Source organism: Desmodus rotundus, chromosome 13, assembly GCF_022682495.2.
Source record: "Desmodus rotundus isolate HL8 chromosome 13, HLdesRot8A.1, whole genome shotgun sequence".
In the NCBI taxonomy this organism is placed as follows: domain Eukaryota; kingdom Metazoa; phylum Chordata; class Mammalia; order Chiroptera; family Phyllostomidae; genus Desmodus; species Desmodus rotundus.
In genome coordinates, this window is record NC_071399.1 from 92,313,603 (window position 1) to 92,335,729 (window position 22,127).

General features: G+C 43.3%; 1 protein-coding gene across 2 annotated transcripts in view; it reads left to right on the forward strand.

Moving 5' to 3' along the window:
* Nucleotides 1-15,313: 15,313 nt before the first annotated feature.
* NBEA (neurobeachin) overlaps nucleotides 15,314-22,127 on the forward strand; it is a 470,020-nt gene continuing 463,206 nt past the window's right edge. For both annotated transcript variants that reach the window (XM_053916392.1, XM_053916393.1), the window contains exon 1: nucleotides 15,314-16,111. In XM_053916392.1, the coding sequence (XP_053772367.1) occupies nucleotides 15,830-16,111 (282 nt within the window). In that variant the 5' untranslated portion in view covers nucleotides 15,314-15,829. The remainder of the gene's footprint in view (nucleotides 16,112-22,127) is intronic.

Here is a 22,127-nt window from a genome sequence, read left to right on the forward strand (position 1 = left end):
ACTTCCTTCCCTCCCAAGCCTCTCTCTTGTGAATTCTGGAAACCTCACCAGGGGACATTCACGCCATTTCTTTGCTTTCGTTAAAAATTCAACTTTCTCTGGGAAGACATTGCTTCCCTTGAAATGCATTCTGGTGGAGGCTGGCTGCTTTTCCAAAACTAGGGGGTCACGGAATTGGAAAGTGGGTTTGCGTGTTTTTAGCTTCACGGTGCCTGTTCCAAATCATGGTTCCTGTACCCAAATAAAAAAAAAATCTCCTTTTTCCAGTATCTTTCCATTCATCCACATCATCTTTTAACAGCAACCACCACATTAACTTCCAAACCTTCCTCTCCACCCAAGCCATATTATTGTCTTACTTGGTCTCCCTTCCATGCCCATTTGGTGGATCTTCTACCATCTAACCTCATAAATTCTTCATTTCCTCAGCTTTGACAACCTGTGCTTTTTTATTCAAACTTCCACAGCCTATACCCTAGACATTTTTAATGTTCTCAAGTGTTCTGACTTAAAAATCGCAAGTTTCAATATCCTTATACTCTGGTTCCTATTTTAATTGTTTAAAATTTCTTATTTCTTGTGTCTGTTTTACCTGTTTTCTGACTTCAGACTGATCCAGACCTCTTATCTCTTTTCCAAATTCATCGATTGTTCCTCTCTCGACTTTCTTATTTGACTAACTCATGTGATGTGTGATATGATACAACCAAACTCAAGCTGATATACTTAAACTTCCTTTTCTTCTGACATGCATGCCCAAGAAGTCCTGATTCTGCATCAGTGCTATTGTAGACCTCTCCATCCCTAAGCCCGAGCTGCTGAATGGTGCTGGAGCAAGCCCAACCACCAAGCAGCTGGTGGTACTGCAAATGTGCAGCCTCCAGTCTCAGCAGTGACCCCAGGAAGGACCACGGTCGTTCCATGTGCTACTATTTTGCTTCCTCTCACACTCCCCTGCTCTCTTCTAACTCCCCTGGGGCTTCCTGTTCCAGTGCACGCTCCTTCGGTCTCAGAAGGCTACCTGATCTTCCACTTTCGGGTGAAAGGAGGAGACCTCTGAACAAACACACTACAAACACAGGAAACAAAGCTTCTCTTAGTTACTTACCACCCACCCCTAAAAACACGTCTACCTTCTCTGGTTTTCTCTCCTCACATGTCACTGTTCTCCACCTCGTGTCTGGGGCTAGTCCTTTTCCTGGGCTTTGGATACCATTTCTGCCAGCCACACTTTCGGGCTGCTTCTCCTTTTCCAATACTTCAGGCTTACTCTTTTCTCTTGATCCTTCCGTTTAGCATATGCAAACAGGTTCAAGTCTCTCCCATCTCAAGACATGCCCGCCTCTAACTTTTGTTCTTCCTTCTGACCCTTCAGATGCTTGCTCTCTGCTCTGACCGTCATCCATTCCCTCCCGAACCCATTTCTGGCTTTCACACCTTTCCTTCTGCAGAAGAGAGTCCCGCTCCTTTGCTAGGATCAATGGAAACATCCAGTGTCTTTTTCTGCGACTTTTCTCAGCACGGCAACGTTGATCACTCCTTTTAAAGCTTTTTTTCTTGATGTTGGCAACACCAGTCCCTACAGCACCATCCTTCCTCTGCATCCTCCTCCCTCTCAGGTCACCTGTTCATCGTCTCCCACCTGCTCTGCCGACCATACGTATTGAGTAGCTAGTGATGAGTGCATAAATCATCCATCTCCAGGGTTTTTTTTCCTTTTAAAGTATTTTGTAGTATTGTGAAAACATGATGCAAACCCCAAGGGGAATTTGTCTAGAGTTTCGACCAAGCTTTACCTTGCTGTCCAATTAGAAAATAGACATAGGAAAGAGTCTTCTAAAAATTGGCTAAGAACCCTGGCCGGGGGCTTGGTTGGATGGAGCATTGTCCTGCATACCGAAAGGCTGCAGGTTCAATTCCCAGTCAGGGCTTCTATCTAGGTTGCAGGTTCAATCCTTGGTCCGGGTGTGTATAGGACACAAAGGGTTGATTTTCTCTCTCACATCAATGTTTGTCTCTCGCCCCCTCCCTCTTTCTCTCTCTCACTCTCAAATCAAAGAACATATCCTCAGATGAGGATTTAAAAATATGCACTGAAACTGAGGCATAAAAGTTGCCTTGAAGCCTTTAGAGGATCTCCAAGCTGGTTTCCCGTTTCTCCTGCTTTGTGCTCACTCGTGTCTCAGGTTCCTGCCTGCCCTACTTGGGGTTGCCTGCTTGTTTGGTTCTTGAGGACTCAAGGCTGCCAATGCCCCTTTTTAAGTTCACGCCAACTGTGGCTTTTCTTGCCAGTTTGGATCCCTGACTGGTTGATTCCTGGTGATGAGCTCTGGGCAGTGAACCTCCCTCTCCCCCTTTTAACAGTCCCCCACCACTCATCACACAGTTCATCACAACCGGTTCCCGGCTCGGAGTCCACAGCACTGGCCCCCCACGGCCTTTGTGCCCACAAATGAGAGCGGAGGGCTGGTGGCCCGTGGCTGCCAAACTCCACTGTCGCCTCCTCTGTACCACTCCGTCCTTATGACGGGGCCACACTGGCCTCGTCTGTGCTTACCGCACGTCCATTACGCAGTGGGTTACCCATTCCCATTCTGTCGGTACGAAAGCTGAGACGCGAAAAGGCCACGTAGTTTACTGAATACTGCACAGTGATGATTCCATCATTTGAAAGGCAGTTTTGAGGAATTTAACTTCCTCAAAATTCATGTTTTAAGAAATCAAAGAGTCTTTTAAAGGAATGACTGTGTCCTGATTTAAAGAGTCTTTGTTCTTTCATTAGTAGTTGGAACAGGCAAATGTATTTGTATTAAATCATTGGATTTATTTATTTTGGATGTATTGAACTGTTAAAATCTCTGTCTTTTCTTTCTTTCTTTCCTTCACCCAAATATTTATTGAGTACTAACCAGGTATCAGTCAACAATCACAGTATATTGCTGAAGACTTTATTTGTGAGAAAGACGTAATTCCTCTGTCAAGGAGCTGTCTAGTGAGGAAAAACACCTGACAGATGATTACACCTCCAGATTTTTCCATAAAAATAATTCCCACGAAAGCCAACACCTTCTGAAATCTCACTGTTTACATACATTTTGCAGACGTATCATCTGGGTCCGCATTAGGATGTGAGTGCCATCGTGACAGGCACCTCGTCTAGCTCCTTGCTGTATTTCCGGTGCCTTTGTCATAGTCACAGCTTGCGGAATACACACCATCGATTCGTGGAGTGACAAAAAGATGTTCATTCTCTCATCGGCGTTTTAATAACTAGCAGTCATATTATGCTCCTAGTGAATGGAAACTGCTTACCAGATACTTGAGTTCAATGTATTTCTCTTAAAGTTTTGGTTCTTTTAAGTGGAACTTCTTTGTTCAAGTTTTCTATCCTTATTAAACAGGCTATTTATGTTGTATTATTTAACAGACATGCAATGTTTTAAGTGTAGAATTCCTTTCATTTATTCCATGCAGGGCATACGAGTGTTGCCACCTGTGTGTGGGCTCCTGAGAGCCAGTTTCAAGGTTAAACACACATGCCTAACAGGTGATTTGGAAAAGTTAATTTTGTGAACGCCCACCATTCCTTTAAAGAAGAAAAGCAGGGGAAAATGTTCTGTCTGGGCGTAAACTTAAAGTAGTGAACTTTATTTACACAGAAAGCAATGACGAAACACGTCGATGGGAAAGACAAGTAGAGGAGCAGTCACACACTGAGACCACAGGACGAGCGTCTGGTTTAAACTCTCACACACAGTAGGTTTGTAGACTTTACTTCTGCGGGTTCAAAAGTTATATTATTTCATTGTTATGATTTGCTTATTCTTTTAGCTTTTTTATTTTTAAAAAGTCTCAGGAAAAGAAAAACTCCTAGCTTGTAATATGGCTTCTCTCTCTATGATTAATAAAAACCAAGGAAAGACATAGTGCTAATTCAGCTTCATGCACTTGGAAATGAAACATTTAAGTTTGAGGAAGAAAAAGAAATTGTTAAGATTCTTATGAGGTAAATAAATAGACTGTATATACATATATATAAATATACATATTATATACGTGGCTACTTATTTCAAAAACTAAAGAAGAGAAAATGCTGCCTAATTTGTTCTTTGAAGAAGGGAAAGTAAACTCAATAAATGAAAACAAAAAAAAGTAGATATTAGTATATTTAATTATATAATTGGAAAATCCCACCAAGTTTTCTTTTTGTGTCAATGTATAATAACAACTTCTATCATCTGTTGAATACTTGTTACAGGAATTGTCCTAAATGTTTTATATGGTAATATCTTTAAATCTTCTAAGCAGTACATGTGAGGTGCTTACACAGGCTCGGGCAGAAGTAACGCCTGCTTGAGTGTGGTTGGTAGGGCAATGATATGAGTGTAATACTATAGGATTAATCTGAACATTTCACCTAAAATGTCATGTGGTATGCTTGAGTGTGACATTATGTTACAGAATTACATGCTTATGATTTTGTAATAAAAGCTCTTGTAATAAAAAGGGGCATTATTTGTGCCAGACCCTGTCTTTAACAGGTGAAGAAACTGGTTCATGGGCAATATGACTGGATTTGAACCTATTCTACCTGATTTCAAAACCATTCTTTTAGCCACTGTACCACACTGAAAGGATTATTTGGGATTAGGATGGGAATGGTAGAACGGAAACAAGGACCTGTCTGGGAGAAATATTTTTTATGATATAACCCTGTGACTTTTCTGTTGTGCTTACGAAAAACAACACTATGGTGTGAATTATGAGGGCAAATCACGTGGAAACCACCTTAATATGCTTCACTGAACACAAACAGGCCTGAAACACACTAAGTTATGTCTTCTTGCCACTGCAAAAGAAATCAGGCTGAGCTTATTTTAATTAAAAACAAGGAAACTGCTGATAAAGCCATGGCCAACACCTGACATTCCATCTAATTCTCACAGCTCAGATTAGCCAAACAGAGATAAAGTGTTATACACACACGTGTGTGTATAACAGATAGACAAAAACCCCGTGAGATTACACACCTTGATCCCTTATGGTTTCTTTTAACCCTTGGATTGTCTGTGCTGTTGTTATTAATATTCATTTTCACATTGACCACTAAAAGACTGTATGTAGTGGATACCTCAAAATGTGCAAGATTCAGCTCTCAGTTAGAAGGTACAACACAGATACTCTCTTCTCCGTTACCTCTCTCTTCTGATCCTGGCCCTCCAGCCGGGTGAGCGAAAAGAGATCACCTACTGCACTGAGAAATCAAGGAGAAACCTCAGATTGCCTCCTTGTACTTCGTGCTAATGGATCGATGAAGGGGTTATTTCAAGCCATTTTCCACTGGCTAATCCATGGCTGCTGGAACCAATAGAGAAAGGCTCTCCCAGGGGGGCGTCCAACCCTGGCCTGTGGCCTGGGTCACATGTGGCCCAGGATGGCTGTGAATGTGGCCCAACACGGAATCGTAAATTTACTTAAAACATGAGATTCTTTTGTGATTACGTGTTGCAATATATTTAATGCGTGGCCCAGAGACGCCAAAAGGTCGAACACCCCTGCCTCCACAGCTCAGGCACAGTGCAGGGCTCAGGTTGCCTCCATCCGAGTCGGGCCGAACTTCCGCGAAGATGCTCTGTTACTGGGAAGAGGTTCTATTAGGGAGATGACGACTCCAAACGCCTCTCGCACATCCCCTCATAGCACGCTTTCAGGTTTTTTACCCAGAGTATGGGCGCTTTAATTATGATTTATAGACATGTAAGGATAATACCCTCAATAGGCACTAGATTAATGGTTAGACACATTGCAAAATATTTGCCAGAAAAGCATAATAAGGAGTGATATATGAATGGGACTATGAAATTAAATTTTGCTTAATCTTAATGAATATAATTAAAAATAATTTATTTATTCCAGGTAATTTCTGTCTACAATTAAAATGGTTCCCCAGAAACATAAAGGCTAATGGAGTTTTCTGAACCTTTATAGGCATAGAGATAGAAAATCAGATTGACTCTAGAGAGCACCTCATGGTTGGCAGCTTTCACCAAAACATGCAAAAATATGCTGACGGAAATGCTTTCCCAGTCTCATTGTCTCTCATCTGGTATCTTTGGTAGAAATGAAATAAAGGCCCTGGTCTAGGTTCCAAAGTAGGCCAAGGGGGATAATGAAATAACTGGGATCAAACCCTAATTTTATCACTTCCCTGAAGTCTGACAACCGCTACACATCTTTGTCTGCTCACTTGAAGAATGCAAACAGTAGTATCTCACGTGAAGGGTTAGAGACACATGTAAGAGCAAACCGCGGTAAGAGATATACACTACAGCTAGAATGGTTAACAATAATCAACCTTAAACTTCAGTCTGTAACAAACTTTTGTCTAACGCATGTACGCCAGTCGCAATGGCACCACAGTTCAGCGGACGTCCTTGTGCAGAACAAGAACACTTACCAGTCAATGCTTGTTAATATGAAAACAATGAATATTTACATGTTCTCTTAAAAATAACTTTCAGTGAATGGAGTGTGATTATATACATTGTCTTGTGAATTTCTTACTGCTGGCAGATGAGGCAAAGAAGGTGAGAACTATTTATCTATGTAAGTGAAAATTTGTCACGGTAGGCTCCCTGGGAAAAAAAGCCAGAACACATTTCTGCATTCTGGAAATGGGTACAGAGTAAGAGACCCCTCTCAGCTAGGTGAGACGCTGTCCACAGTCACAGAGGTGGCGCTTACACTGGCAGGAACTTCGCAGAGGGCGTGACCCTCTGTGGGCGGAGGGAAGAACCCAAGTGAAGTGCCCCAGCAGGAGAGCACAGCGTGTTAATGGGGAACAGAGTGATTCCGGTCGGCAAGAGCATTGTTTCCCAAACTGGGGACGCTTGGACTATTGACAGTGATTCATAAATACATTATAGACGGGGCATTTTTCCTGTTTTATTCCTTTCAATTACCTTTGGCGAGCAACATTTTGTATTAGTTTCAGGTGAACAGCATAGTGGTTAGACAACCACACACTTTACAATGTGTTTCCCCCCGATATCTCCAGCACCTGCTTGGCACTGCACGTAGTCACTGCAACACTATCAACCACATTCCCTGTGCCGCACTTTACATCCCTGTGGCTATTTTGTAGCTGCCAATCTGTACTTCTTCACTCCTTCACCTTTCTCACCAGCTCCCCAAGCCCCCTCCCCTCTGGCAACCATCAGTCTGTTCTCTGTATCTATGAGTCTGTTTCTATTTGGTTTGTTCGTTTATATTCTTTAGATTTTACATGTAAGTGAAATCACATGGTATTTGTCTTTCTCTGACTGACTTATTTCACTTTTCATAATACCCTTTAGGTCCATCCATGCTGTCACAATAAGATTTCATTTTTTTTTATGGCCAAGTAATATCCTATTGTATACATGTACCATTGCTTTTTTATCCACTTGTCTACTCTTGGGCCCTTGGGGTGCTTCCATAGCATATATTCTTTTGAGTAAGTGTTTTGGGTTTCTTTGGGGATATACCCAGAAGAGGAATTGCTAAGTCACAAGGCAGTTCAATTTTAACTTTTTGAGGGCCCTCCATACTATTTTCCATAGTGGCTGCACCCGTCTGCATTCCCATCAACCGTAAACGAGGGGTCCCTCTTCTCCACATCCTTGCCGGCGCTTGTTGGTGATAGTCACTCTGGCTGGTTTGAGGCGGCATCTCATGTGGTTTTAATTTGCATCTCTCTGATGATTAGTGACGCTGAGCAGTATTTACTATGTCCTCTTTGTAGAAGTGTTTATTCAGGTCCTGTGTCCATTTTTTAATTGGGCTGTTTGTGTCTTTTGGTGTTGAGTTTTGTAAATTCCTTATAAGTTTTGGATATTAACTCATCAGATGTATCATTGGAGAATATGCCCTCCTGTTCAGTGGACTGTATTTTCATTTTGTTGATGGTTTCCTTTGCTGTGCAAACATTGTAGTTCGACGTAGTCCCCTTTGTTTATTTTTTCCTTTGTTTCCCTTCCCCAGGGTGATATAGCAGAAAAATATTGCTATGAGAGGTGCCCGAGATTTACTGCCTATATTTTCTTCTAGGATTTTTATGGTTTTGAGCCTAACATTTAAGTCTTTAATCCATTTTGCGTTTATTCTTATGTGTGGTGTGAGAAGGTGGTCCAGTTTCATTTTTTTGCATGTTATGTTTCCAACACTATTTATCGAATAGACTATCTTTAGCCCATGGCATGGTTTTGCCTCCTTTGTCAAATATGGACTGGAAAGGTGTGGGTTTATTTCTGGGCTTTCCATTCTCTTCCATTAACATGTATGTCTCTTCATGCCAGTGCCATGCTGTTTTGATTACTATGGCCTTGTCATATAGTTTGATATCAGGTAGCATGATTTCTCTATCTTTGATCTTCTTTTTCAAGATTGTTGTGGCTATTCAGGGTCTTTTTTTGTTCCATATAAATTTTTGGAATATTTGTTCTAGTTCTGTGAAATACACCATTGGTATCTTGAGAGGAATTGCATTGAATCCGTAAAATGCTTTGGGTAGTACGGACATTTTAATGGTGTTAATTCTTCCTACACATGAACACAGTATGTGCTTCCACTTATTTGTATCTTCTTCAATTTCTGTCTTCAGTGTCTTATAATTTTCCGAATACAGGTCTTTTACCTCCCTGGTTAAATTTATTCCTAGGTATTTTATTCTTTTTGAAGCAACTGTGAATGGGATTGCTCTCTTAATTTCCTTGTCTGATACATAGTTCATTATTGGTGTATAAAAGTGCAACAGGTTTTTGTATATGTTCTGTACCCTGGTGGTTGTCAGCAATCCTGAGCACCCCTTGGCTCACCGCTGGGCAACTTCAGTCCGTGCCTCTTCACACAGCCTTCTTCCCCGCAGCTTTCCATTGTCTTCCCTCTGTGTGCGTGCTGGTGCCCCCCTTTTCCCTTTGTAATGGAAACACCAGTCACAATCGACTGAGGGCCCGCCTAGTGTCAGTATGACCTCATCGGAACGTGGTTACAGCTACACAGGCCTTGCTTCGCAAGGTGCCACTGGGGACAAAATTCAACCCACAACAGTGTTTGTGCATGAAATATATGTGGGTGTTGTCATTTTTACAAAGTGAAAAATTTTAAATGGCGTTATTGAATTCAAAATAGCTTTTCATTACTGTATTTTTTTTCTCTACTAATGGACACTAAAAGAACAAATCTCTCGGGTAGGAGTCCAACAGTCTGTTTTTTAATGATAAAAAGAGTTGTGCACACCAAAAAGGCTGGGAGCCACTGGTCGAGTTCATGTCAGGCATGAATGAGGTGAGACTAGCAAGTAAGCTAAAACAGAGTTTGGAGAGGCTTTGGACACCACTCAGGACTCCGGGGCTCATTTGTCAGGCAAGAAGGATCACTAGTGATTTTCTGAGCAGGTGACATGTATGCACGTAGACGCCATTGTGATTAATCAAGTAACAGCTCTGGACCAACACTCCATCCATCCAGGTGGGGCCTTAGGAAAATCGCCCAGGCATGGGGCGGGCTGGAGAGGAGGCGGGGTATGAGATGGGCCAGATGCCACAGGGGGTGCAGAGAGCGGAGAGACTAGGCTTAGCACTGGACCTGGGAAGAGGGGCAGAGGTAGGACCCATCTGCTGAGTATCTACATGTGGGTGGAGTGTTTGTGTGCACATTGTGGATGTTTGGGGGTAGCCACGTGCACTAGGGAGTTTATACGGTGTCTAGTTCTTTTAAAACTCAGGAGTACTTTCGGTTTCATTTGATACTTTTAATGTACTGACTTGCTGATTTACTTTCCATGCATAAAAGCAGTATTTCTCTAAAGAGACAATTTTAAATCGAATTTTAAAAAATGATTTTATTTATTTATTCTTAGAGAGATGGGAAGGGAGGGAGAAAGAGAGGGAGAAATACATCAATGTGTGGTTGCCTCTCCTGCACCCCCAACTGGAGACCTGGCCAGCAATCCAGGCATGTGCCCTGACTGGGAATTGAACTAGCGACCCTTTGGTTCACAGGTTGGTGCTCAATCCACTGAGCCACACCAGCCAGGGCAAAATCACTGATTTTGACTAGTCTATTTTCTTATACACAGTAGACACTCAAGTATTTCTTGGCTGGTAAACATCAACATTGTAGCCATTCCAAAACTAGGTCAAATTTGTTAACGCAAACGGAATTTGTATTTCATGTCTGTGTTTTACGTTTAGGAGAAAAAGTACTGGGGTGAAAAAGGTAGAATACAAGGAATAGTAGTTGGAGGAAAATGAGGTTTAAGTTTGGTGAAGAAATTGTAAATAGGCACTAAGCTAGTCAAAATAATTTTAAGTCCCCAGGACAGAAGAAATTATATCGCTCCTGAGAGACTCTGAAAACTAGATTACGAAACCACTCTCCCTGGTCTTGAGGCAACACAGAGAAGCAGAAGTGCCAAAGGATTAAAAGCCAAAGAGACCGGGAGATAAATTCTCGAAAATCCACAGTAAGTAGTTTAATATCACCTCTAGGTGAGATTATAGAGTGTGTCATTCATTAGAAAAAGGAAGCAGAAAATCATGTTATCAGATTAAACACATTGTCTTGCTTGTTCTTGGAAAAAGCCATAATTCCCCTCCTTGTTTTTACTTTAATTTGTCAAGGCCCCTTATTTATGACTTCCAATCAGACAAGTTAGAGAAGAAACATGGGCTAGTTGTTAGCATCAGGTGGTAGCTCTTTAGCAGTCGAAGGATTATACCAAACAGGTGCTTATAAACAATTTAAATTAGTGGTCTTCGAACTTTTTGACTACAGTTTGCAGTAAGAAATACATTTTACAACATTACTTGGTAAGTATACATGTACAAAGGTATGTTTGTTTATGTGTATGTATAATTACAATAATGGGTGCCCTTGGATATTTCCATTCTATGTTTTTCTAATAATGTATTTCATTTCAAAAATGCTGGTTGCAACCCACTAAATCTATTTTATGACTCACTAATGGGTTGGGACCCACAGTTCAAAAAAATGTGAACTGATTTCAATCAGAATGTTTTTAGTGACTACAGAATTGTTTTTATTCTGTTCAATCAAATATTTGGATGAAGGTACAAAATTGTTTTCAAATTTGCAGGTAATAAGATAATAAGAGGAATAAGACCATTTTGCATGAAATTATTAGCAGTTAAAAATTAAATAAAAATTTGTCCCTCACTGCCTGGCTTAGGATCTCACCTTCAACTGGAAGATAATCAAGAAAAAAGCAAACAAAATATAACCAGAGACATTGAAGTTAAGAACAATACAACAATTGCCAGAGGGGAGTGGGGAGGAGATAGTGGGGAAAGGGGTTTGCAGGAGCTACTATAAAGGACACATGGACAAAATCAAGGGGGAGGGTGGGGGTAGGGGAGGGAAGTGGGTTTGGCTGGGCTGGGTTTGGCTGGGTTTGGCTGGGCTGGGCTGGGCTGGAGGGATGGGGAGAAAATGCAGATAACTGTAACTGAATGACAATAAAATTTTTTTTAAATAAAATAAAATAAATCACAAAATCTAAAAAAATAAAGTGCATTTCTTTTAGATTATAAAAATTAAATAAAAAGTAGAAAATTTGAATGAAAATAAATTAAAATAGGTACGTACATTTCTGTACCTTATGTCACAAAAGCTACATGGAAAGCTGATCCTGCCGACGGGCTGTTGCTGAGGAGCAGCACGTGTAGAAACAAAGCAAGCAATTAACAACAGAACAAAGTCTCTGGTGTTTCAGATGGTAAAAATGTTAACATGAGAGGGGAAGAGAACCAAAACTATTTGGGAATCTACTATGTGCCAAATACGAATCTTTACTGTCATATTGTTGAAAAATCCTGAACCAAAGCAAAGCAAACCAAACTAATTCGATTTTGGTTACATTAACAGGAGCTGTATTTCCAAAGGTTGAGGTTCAGGATTTCGGAGCTTCCCTCTTTTTTACCGGCCTGCACCTACCTAGAATTTGGAGTATAGGTTAAGTTTAGAGGACAGCAAGAAACCTGTTTTTTAAATAACAGGTAAAGGGAATGGGGATATTTAGCCTAGAGAACTGCCGTTTTCATTCATTCATTTTTAAACACGTTTCTTAAATGTAAATTACAAGCCAGGCATAGTAAGTGCTGAAAACACAAAAACGACAGTAAGGTTGTCTCTTCCCACAGCCAGCCGAAGGGAAACATTATTAATTGAAAGTTGCCACTACATTGACTACCTTTAGACCCTGTAGTCCTGCGAACCTCTAGTTTGGGCTGGGTAAACTAAGACTTCGGAGAGAAGTCATGTGGCCAGGAGATCACACAGGTAAGTGGGTGGTAGAGCTGAACACTATACAATGTCGTCTCTTGAAACTCAGTTTATTGGCTTCTTATCTTTGAAGAACTGACCTTTGGAAGTATGGGTATGCATCTATTAAAGCAAAAATGTATACAAAAATAATATTCACCACATACAATATATATCTTTTTAATCTGGAGAGTTAAAAAGTGAACATTGTAGGGAGCTTCTATTAGGATATAGCTATCTTTTATTTAAAAATATTGTCAATGTAAATGCTGTTAATTGTATATTTGTAGGCTAAAAGGAAATACCTGCTTTCTTTTCTAAATTTTATGCTTTTGGGGGTAGTATTGAAAACATATAACCACGCAATTATAAAGACTTGCATGTGGTTATAATTGGTCTCACACCTGTTTACAGGTCATTCAACACGCAATGTACCTGCATCTTAAGGGTGTACACACACATTTGATGTATGCTGGCTGCTGAACTGAAATCATTTCATTAAATTCTCACTCCTGGGAGTGAAGGAGGAGACTGAGCTCACTAACTCGAGTAGACTGCACGGGGAGGAGGTAGCGAGTGTGGTTCCAGAGCCGGGCACTTCCTGCAGCACCACGCTACCTGCCACCTGGGAGGAGCTGACTGTGTGCTGGAGAGCGCACTTTACTTTGTCAGCTCCTTTAAACACCTCTGATATTGAATTAAGTACAAGGACAGAAGTGGGGCTCCCCTACTTTTAAATACTGATATCCTCTTCACACACCCCCTACAGAGACAGGAAAATGAACAAACAAGAAAACCCAACACACCCAACAAAACAGAAAATAAAAGCAATATAAAATGATGTGATGCTATTCTTTCATAAAGAAAATAGAAAGTTCAGGGTGTCACTGTCTCTCAAAGAGCTCATGCAAGAGGTCTAAAAATAGCAAGAGACACAACCTTATGTTATACCAAGTGGAGGTATAGCAAAGGAGGTTTACAGTTGCTCGTATGGAAAATAATACAATAATTAAGAAATACTACTGCAAGAATGAACACCGTGTTTCAAATACTCACAAATGTAAACCTACTCCTCCCCCTGCCCCCCGGCCGTGTATGCTCAGGGGAGTGAAAAAATGTTAGTGTGATGACCTTTCAGTATGGATTTGCATATTTAAGATACATAGACACAGCATTTTAAATTTAAAAATGAAAACAGCACTCATCAAAGTAGGTGATACAAATTTTGGACACGCAAGTGCTATATGTGGATATATGTGTCACGACTTTTCAATTACAGCATATCTAAGTCACACTATTCAGTTATTGGTTTTGTAAGTTTTCCACACAGCTTCAATCACTTTAGCATTTTATAATTCAACTGCTATTTAATTTTAATGAATGTGCCAATTATCACTTCTTTCATAAATTGTTGCTTAAGTATTTCAACAACTCAATCTCCCCAGTGCAAATTCAAACACACACACACACACAAACTATCCGTAAGCACTGGTTTCAGGAATTTTGTTATATATGATCTATATTATAGAATTTTACCATGTTCCAGATCCTGGGAGTTAACTTGATTAGCCAGTACAATTTAATATGTGCAAGAACAAAACAAATCATGATAGATTTGTATATTGACAATTAAAATGATTTCAACATTCCTCAATATATTTAATATTTCTAGTGGCTTTTAATATGTCTTTATTGAAAAGGGCATACTTCATTAAGTATTAAAGAAAATTACGTCCTTCATTTCAAGGAAGAAAACGAGTCATACCTGTTCAGTTTTTATTCAATACTAAAGCAAGATTACTGCATACATTTTGATTTTTTAAACTAAAAGTGTATTTGTGAAGAAACAGAAATGTACTTTTTTTTTTAATCCTCCCCCGAGAACATTTTTTGTTGCTTTTCTTTTTTGAGACAGAGAGAGAGAGAGAGAGAAAGAGAGAGAGAGAGAGAGAGAGAGACATTGAAACATCAGTCAGTTGCCCATCAGTTGCCTCTTACAGGCTCCCTGACCCAGATCGAACCTGCAACCCAGGCAAGTGCCCTGACCAGGAATGGAACCTGCGACCTTTCCATGTACGCGGGGGAAGGCGGGGTGCGGGATGCTCCAACCAACTGAGCCACCCGACTGGGGGAGAAAAGTACTTTCATCACAGTTCAAGGCTGGTAGTGAGAATTACCTACATTTGTAGATAATTTCGAAAACCTCTGACGTGTACATGCCTAAGAAAAACGGAGGCATCATCACTAACTGACATCATACCTGGAGGTCGGTAGGGATTTTTAAAATGCAGAACTCGCAGCTGTCACCAAGCTGCCCCACAGTGGCACAGGGTGCAGCCTTTCGGGGCTGGGAGGCGAGCTCCAGAGCTGCTCGTTGAGGGAGCTCTCCTTTAGGTGGAGCCCCCGCGGGCAGGTGTCAGCCTCTTCCAGGTCTTCCGCATCCTTCCCCCAGCGACGCCGAGTCAGGGTCACCCTCCCCGCCACCCCCCCCCCCCCGGCGTTCGTTCCCGCTTCACTAGCCCCTTTTCCTTTCGGTAATTCCAGGGGCGCAGGCAGGGCTGTGAGGAAGGGGTAGAGGGGCAGAAATAGGTCGTCCGCCACTGCCCCACCTTCCCAGGCACGTGGCGCTGCCTGGAGCAGCTGCTGGAGACGACGCCGAGCAAGGCGATGCTCACCTCCTCCCAGCAAGAGGATGTGGAGGGAAGGAGGAGATGGTAGCAAAGGCGAGACACACACACAGTGCCCTTCCCGCAGCGAGAAGCCACCCGCGAGGGACAAGCCGCGGGGAAGCCACCCCCCTTCCGCCGCTGTCAGCTCTCCCCAGGGTCTGGCAGCGGTCCCCGTGCACCTGCTCACCTGTCTATCCGTTCAGGGGGGCTGGGGGAGGGGTCGGGGGTGTCAGGGCGGCTGGGTGGGCAGGGAAGGAGGGCTGGGCTGGCGAGGGGGCGCGCGAGGGCCCCGCCCCCGGAGGCACCGCGCAGGCGCAGTGGCCGCTACCGCAGGCAGGGGGCGGCAACATGGCGGCGTGAGCGCGGCGTCGGGCTTCACGACAACGGCGGCGTCTGCAGCGGCGGCGGGGGCAGCGTCCGCAGCGTCGGCCACCGCCGGGGCTCCAGCCGCGGTCGGCGCCGGGGCCCGCGGCCCGCGCGCCAGGGCTCTTCGGGGCGGCGGCAGCATCTCGGCGAGGGGCGGGCAGAGTCGGACCGCCCGGGAGGGGGAGCGAGAGGTGGCAGCGGAGGCTCAGCTGCTGGGCGGGCGCCGCTGCTCGCGGGGCAGCGGTTCGAGGCGCCGCCTTCGCCGGGCATCCGCCTACGAGTCCCCCAAGGCCTGCGCCGGGGAGGGCTGCGGCCGGGCGGGCTGAGGCGCGGGCGGCGAGAGGGCCCGGCGCCTGGCGCCGGTGGATGCTGGGGCTCCGCGGCGGCGGCCGGGGGGCGGGGGCCGAGGCAGGTGTAACGGTACCGACGGCCGCCGCGCCTCTGCTCCTGCCTGCTCCTCGGGAGGGGGGCGCATGGCGAGCGAGAAGCCGGGCCCGGGCCCGGGGCTAGAGCCGCAGCCCGCGGGGCTCCTCGCCGTCGGGGCCGGAGGCGGAGGCGGAGGCGGCGGGGGCAGCGGGATGGGAGAGCCGAGGGGGGCGTCCGGCTGCGGCTCTGGCCCGGTGGTATTGCCCGCGGGGATGATCAACCCTTCAGTGCCGATCCGCAACATCCGGATGAAATTTGCAGTGTTGATCGGACTCATACAGGTCGGCGAGGTCAGCAACAGGGACATCGTGGAGACTGTGCTGAACCTGGTAAGGGCCCCAGCGCGCTCCCTGCCTACCTCCCCGCCCCCGCTGCCCCCAGCGGCCCTCGCGCCCCGGGGCCACTGCTGCGCGTCCCCGCGGGCGCGGAGCCTTCGGCCCTGGGGCCCGTAGGGGAGCCGACCGCGCGCTGGCTCAGCGCACCACCTCCCCTCGCCCCTTGGGTCCCTCCTTCCAGATGAGCGCAGCACCCAACTTGGTGCCGCCGGTTAGCGCTCCTCCAGACCGCGATCAGTCACCCTCTGCGTGCGGTGCAGGTTTGGGGTCGGTCCGAGAGTTCAGCTGGAGGAGCGGAGGCCCCCTTTTCCCAGGGGCTCTTCCTCCCACACTGTTCCTTGTCCGTGGTGTCGCTCTGTGGGGCCGAAAGCCCTGCCCCTGGATCACATGCCCCTGACCCCGGTGCTTCTGACCTGCGAGGAGCGCTTGAGCTCGAACTTGAGCCATTGGGCTGCGATGTTTTTGAGGGAGGAGGAAAGTGGTGCAGTTTTGCATCTGCTTTTAAAAATGTCCCGAAGCAAGGATGTGATGGAGAGTGGCTTGGCTGTGTCCCCCCGCAACCCCCATCTCCTTTTAGGCAGCCTTTCTTTGTAACGTTGCCTTGCGTACTCTGACCTCTTTCGTGTGCGTGCGTTTGTGCGCCCACGAGATGTTAAAATGTGAGGGCACCAAATCATACAGGTTGGTTTCTGTGGTTGTCTTGGGCAGTGTGGCACATGGATGGCGACTAATGGAAAGGTGTTGGATGCAGCCCCAGTTTTGTTTTGTTTTGTTTTTTAACTCTGTAAGAGAGTTGCTGCAGAATTGTGTGTGACTTAATATTTTGCGCTGTCGACAGAGGCTAAGAGGCCTTCAGGATGTCAAGAGGAAGAATGGGAAGAACCAAGGGGAGGGGAATCATGCGTTGCATGTAATTCAGAGTAGTTCATTTTTAATGGTTTGTACACCGCAGCTTTGGCTGCAGCAAAGCTTCTCAACAGTGTCCTTTGCAATAGTCTGTGACATACATTGAGGTTGGGTTTTGGAAGACAAGTTTAAAATCAAGAGCAATCAGTTGACTCTTGTATTTGGTGTGGAGTCACGGCAATATAAAAAATATGCTTACAATGAGATTTTTTAACACCCATGTAGTCTCATTTTTCAGCTAAGCTATTCTTTTTATTTGACCTACTGGAAAATTGAAAGGAAGCTGCAGCCGAAGCAGCGGTGCCTGGGTTAGAGAACGCGGACAGTTGATGAACCTCATAAATTCACAGCAAATTTAGAGCTGTTTTTTTTCTTTTTGCTAGTGTGCAAGTCAAAGATAGATGAATCTCTTTCTTTGTTATAGTTATTACTGTTTAAACACAGAACACCTTTTCCTGCCCTTTAAATTTATCAACGCAAAAGTCAGTTGTAAGTTTGGCTAATGTTACCCCATTGATAGAACCAAATTCTTTTCAGAACACTGATAGAAATATTGTTGGGAGTTTTAGTTTTAACCAGCGGTAAATAGGCCGGTACTTGCTTTTTTTAATTCTTTTTAAAAGAAAGAGGTGGGATCTCAAAATATGTTAACATGTTTGCAGCACGTGTGTTCCTGTACATTTAGAAGAACACACTTCAAGTGTTTTTCCAGTTTTCATCGAACCAGCACCCATTTTGGTGGGAGGTGGTTTCAGTAACTGTTTGCAGGCTTATTTAAGGCACTTTAACCTAGTCGGCGGCAGTGAGCCCTCCCGAGCTAGAAACTGACTTGCAGACGCCGGGCTGGCAGCCGGGCGGTCTGCTGGGTCAGCCCTGACAGATGGGGTTCTGTGGACACACAGCAGAGTAAGAAAGGAAGTGGAATATTTCTGTTGAGGTAAAAAAGACATTGAAGTCTCTTAAGTGCAGCGAAAATCTGGCCTGCGGTCCCAGTGCAACGTTGTTGTAGGGATGAACTTCACAGTGAGCTTAGAGTGATCGGAAGTAAGGCAGTACTGAGATGGTGCGTCCCCACACCCACTTAACACCTCGTTCACTGCGTCGCGTTTTGGGATACAAAGTTAGGGTTAAAATGTCTTAGTGTGAATTTAAAGAATGCAGTAAGTTTTTAAGTGGAAACTTTCTGGGGAAACGAATAGATGACAGAAGGAGCTATTTACTGTTCTTAATCGATCATATGAAATGTCATATTACTTGAATTATAGGTTTAGGGCTTTATCCTTCCAATATACTCACAATGTCATGTGAAAACTTAAGCTGATTCTGAAAATACTTGGAAATCTTAGGAATTTAAAGAATAATTATCAAAACTTAATTCTATTTGCTTAATAAGTAAATCCAGTAAAATCCATTTAGCTCACTTAGTGACTTGTTAGAGATTGGAAACCTCTAATATTATCTCTAAAATGAGTCTTTCCCCAATTTTTAGTCTTAATTTAAAACATTAAATAAAAATTTTAGCTAAAAATAGTTTAATATCTATCACAGAAAAAACTAATAAACTTCAAAATAGTTTCTACCCTAAACAATGCTCTTGTCTCAGCCACCTTTGTCAAAATACTTTTCTTTCTGTTTTTTCTTGTATACCCTTTGTATATAATAAGAGAATACTAATATGTGGTTTTTAGGTGCTGTTTCTCACATGCCTCGCCCAAAGAATTAATAGTTTTGCAGAGGAAGTTTAAGCTTCCAGTGAAAATGGGACTTCCTTCACCACAGCCGTGGCTGTGATTTTCCTGCTTGTGTTTACCAGAGGCAGAAATGTGTTTCCATTACTCAGGTGGATTGTGGGGGTTTGTTCAAAAATCACTAATGCAATGAGGAGTAAAGTGAATGATTTCTGTGGTAGATGGATATTTTGTACAATGATATTATCATTGACTTAAAACATTCAGGTACAGGGTGGATGGAGAGCATTAGGGAGGTGAGTAGGCTGGTATGTAAATAACCTTTCAAGAGCATATTGTCAAGGGTTTTGCATTGTAGCTTCACCAGTGAAAGAAACTGATCATCAACAAACTTTGGCTCAGGGAGGAATTAACTAATGTGGCATTATTAGAGCATTTAATGTAGAAAATTTTTTTGTTGACTGAGTTATAAAGCAGCGTACTACTCAATCCGTTGCTTCCTTAACATGTGTCTGGTTTTTCGTTCTTCGAAGTAAATGCTATGTAAAAATCATGTGTTCTTTATTTGTAACATGGGAGTTCTTTTTTATCAAAAAGCTTAATATAAAAATTTTCAGAAAAGGGAAAGGATTATAATGTTTACTTGATGAAAGAGTGCAGAATGGGGACTTTTTTGAATAGCTGTCTGTAATTCTATACTGTTTAATTTATAGATTTTTCCCCATGAATTACTGTGTAATGATATATCAGTGTATCTTTAGTTGTAGAAAATGATAGTTCCTCTGATATTTTTTCCACATTTAATGATTCATTGTGTATACTGTATAGAAAGCATAACAAGGGGATTTGAGGGGATTTTGTGGGCTAACTTCCTCTGTCTTGGCACATTGAACATAGTATTTTGGTTAAAAGGAAATTTTTAAGTTATTCTTCTATACTTGTATGTGACAGTAACTTTTATTCCTTGGAGTTTTTTTTGCTTGTTTGAAGCTTGATAATCAGAATAATTTTCAATTAAAGGTAATTAAAATTTCACAAAGAAGAGGTATGTTCTGCATTTGAACTAAATTTGTTAAAAAAATATGAAGTTATATTTTAGAATCATGTAAGCCCTTAATATTAATAAAACCACATTTATTTATATTAAAGGGAATTTCTTGCATTTTAATTTATGTTGAAATGTAAGCTTTTCATTTTAACATACTCTTACTGTTGGGTGTTGAAAATTAAATTAAAATGCCTATGTAAATAATGAAGTTTCAGAATCTTGAGTTCTGAGGTTTTCCACAGAAATACTAACTTGGTCATATAACGACACTAAAGCAGCAAATATTTTATAGTCAGTGTGTAATCAGGTTACATTAATTTTAAATAACTATTTTGTATATTGCTAATTTGTTTTTGGCAACTACTATGCTGTTACTTAAATGTAGCTCAAGGATCCCTCTTCTTTTGTGTACTTTCTCCACCATAATGGAAGGAAGTTCATTGGTTCTAGCAGACCCAACCCCCGTGTTGGTTCATTGATGGAGCTGTGTTATAAAATCAGTCATCCACATTTTTGACCATTTAAATATCATTTTGCATAAGTTTCATAGTTTTTTTTCGTTTCTTTCCTGTACTTCTCACACGTTGCGCACCGTCAGTATGTCTCTCTCACATGTGCAGACGGCTTTCCCTCTCTGGTGCCGTGGTTGGTGGGCAGCTCCCCTCCCACACTGTGCACTTCGAGAGGCAAGGAGCCTGTCTTGGACTTCCTTTTCATATTTGTGGCTCTAGGATACTTTAATGCATGTTGAGTATGCGGGATAACATTATTAGGCAGGAGACCAGTTTCTGAAGTTCTGTGCCATAGTAGGGACCAGACCCAAGATCCGGAAATAGACTAGACTCCTCTGAAATTAATGCCTTGTCTATTCCTATGACTACAAGTGTGTGTTGAATATGTATGATATTATCTATGTAGCCATTATTATATATGTAAATGTTATTTTAATCTGGTATCCTGCAGTAAGAATCTGATAAAAACTTTTTAGTAGCCATAATGTGTGTTAAATATATAAGCACATAACAAAGATTGTGTTATTATTAACAAAGTATATATGATGCATTGAATAGAAATTTAAGGATGATTGTTAGCACCTGCCCTACTTTGGGCCTAGTGCGTAGCTCGTGTCTGTTGGTCTCGCAGGTGCTCTCCCTGTAGGTGATGTAATGGGTAGCCCCAGGCTCAGTGACAGGGCCTGGGCTGGAGCCCTTTCTGCTGGATGCTGAGCCTGAGTTAGACTTTGGCCACGTAGGAACCCAAGAGCAAGAAATGTATCTGTGATTCTGCTTGAGAACCTGGAGTTTTCTGTGCCCACAGTAATCTTCTGACCATAAAACTCCCTTTTAAAGCTTACTGCTGTTAGTTGCAAGTCCATTCAAACAGGGTTCTTGTCCCTTGTAAGTGGAAAGGATCTTTATAAACAGACAGTAGAAACTGGAAATGGGACATTGTAAGGAACAGACCTTAAATGTTGAAATGGTGTACAAGGCAGGGATTCCCTGCTTTCCCTACCGATTTCTTTTAAGGGATCACAGACTAGCTGTTTTAAGTTGTCACCTTTGTTATCTTTGCCCATGAAACTACTGAGGCTGGAACTTTAGTGACACGAGAGTGTTTTGGCCATTTCTTGGGGCCTTTGGTACTGCCTTTAAGAGAGAGATTCGCTTTGGTCCAAGCTGGCGTGCTTGAAATCATAGAGGGAGGAGAATGTTGTCTTTCCGAGTAAGAGAAGCCCTTTCTGCCCATAGTCATCATCCAAGACAGCAGAGAACTGAATACACACTGCGAACCTTCAAGGTTGAAAGGCCACATTGTTTTTGTACCCCATGTTTTATTACCTTCTCCCAAGCACCTCGTGTGCATTTGCAGGCCTCTGGTCAAGGGAGCAGTCCAGTCACTACAGGCTGTAAATGAGGACCAGCAGGAACGGGGGCTGGGACAGCTGTGCCTCCTGCCTCGGCTGTTGCTGCACAGTTGCTCGAGGAAAGGCCTTGAGCTTAGGGTTAAGGGGATGAGCCTGCCTCTTCCTGTGGAACAGGACAGGGCTGTGAAACTGGGAAGGTGGAGATCCAGGTGGGCTGCTGTGTCCTGACAAGATCTGTGGCTTTGGCTGCTAATCCAGCCACTTGCAGGAAGTAAATTGACCAAAGGCTTACTGAGCTTTTAGGGAAACTTCCAGGGTAAACTCCAGCCTGGTAAACAGGCCCGTGTTCTTGTGTTTCCAAGGCAGGTCTGAGTAAGGGAAGTGGGCTGTGGAAGCGGTAGGAAGAAGGAAAACCTAGGCATGCGGGATAGTAGACAGGACTGCTTCTGCCGGCTGCCCGAGGAGGTTCCCTGCCAGGGCTGGTGTGCGGTGTGTGCCCCAAAT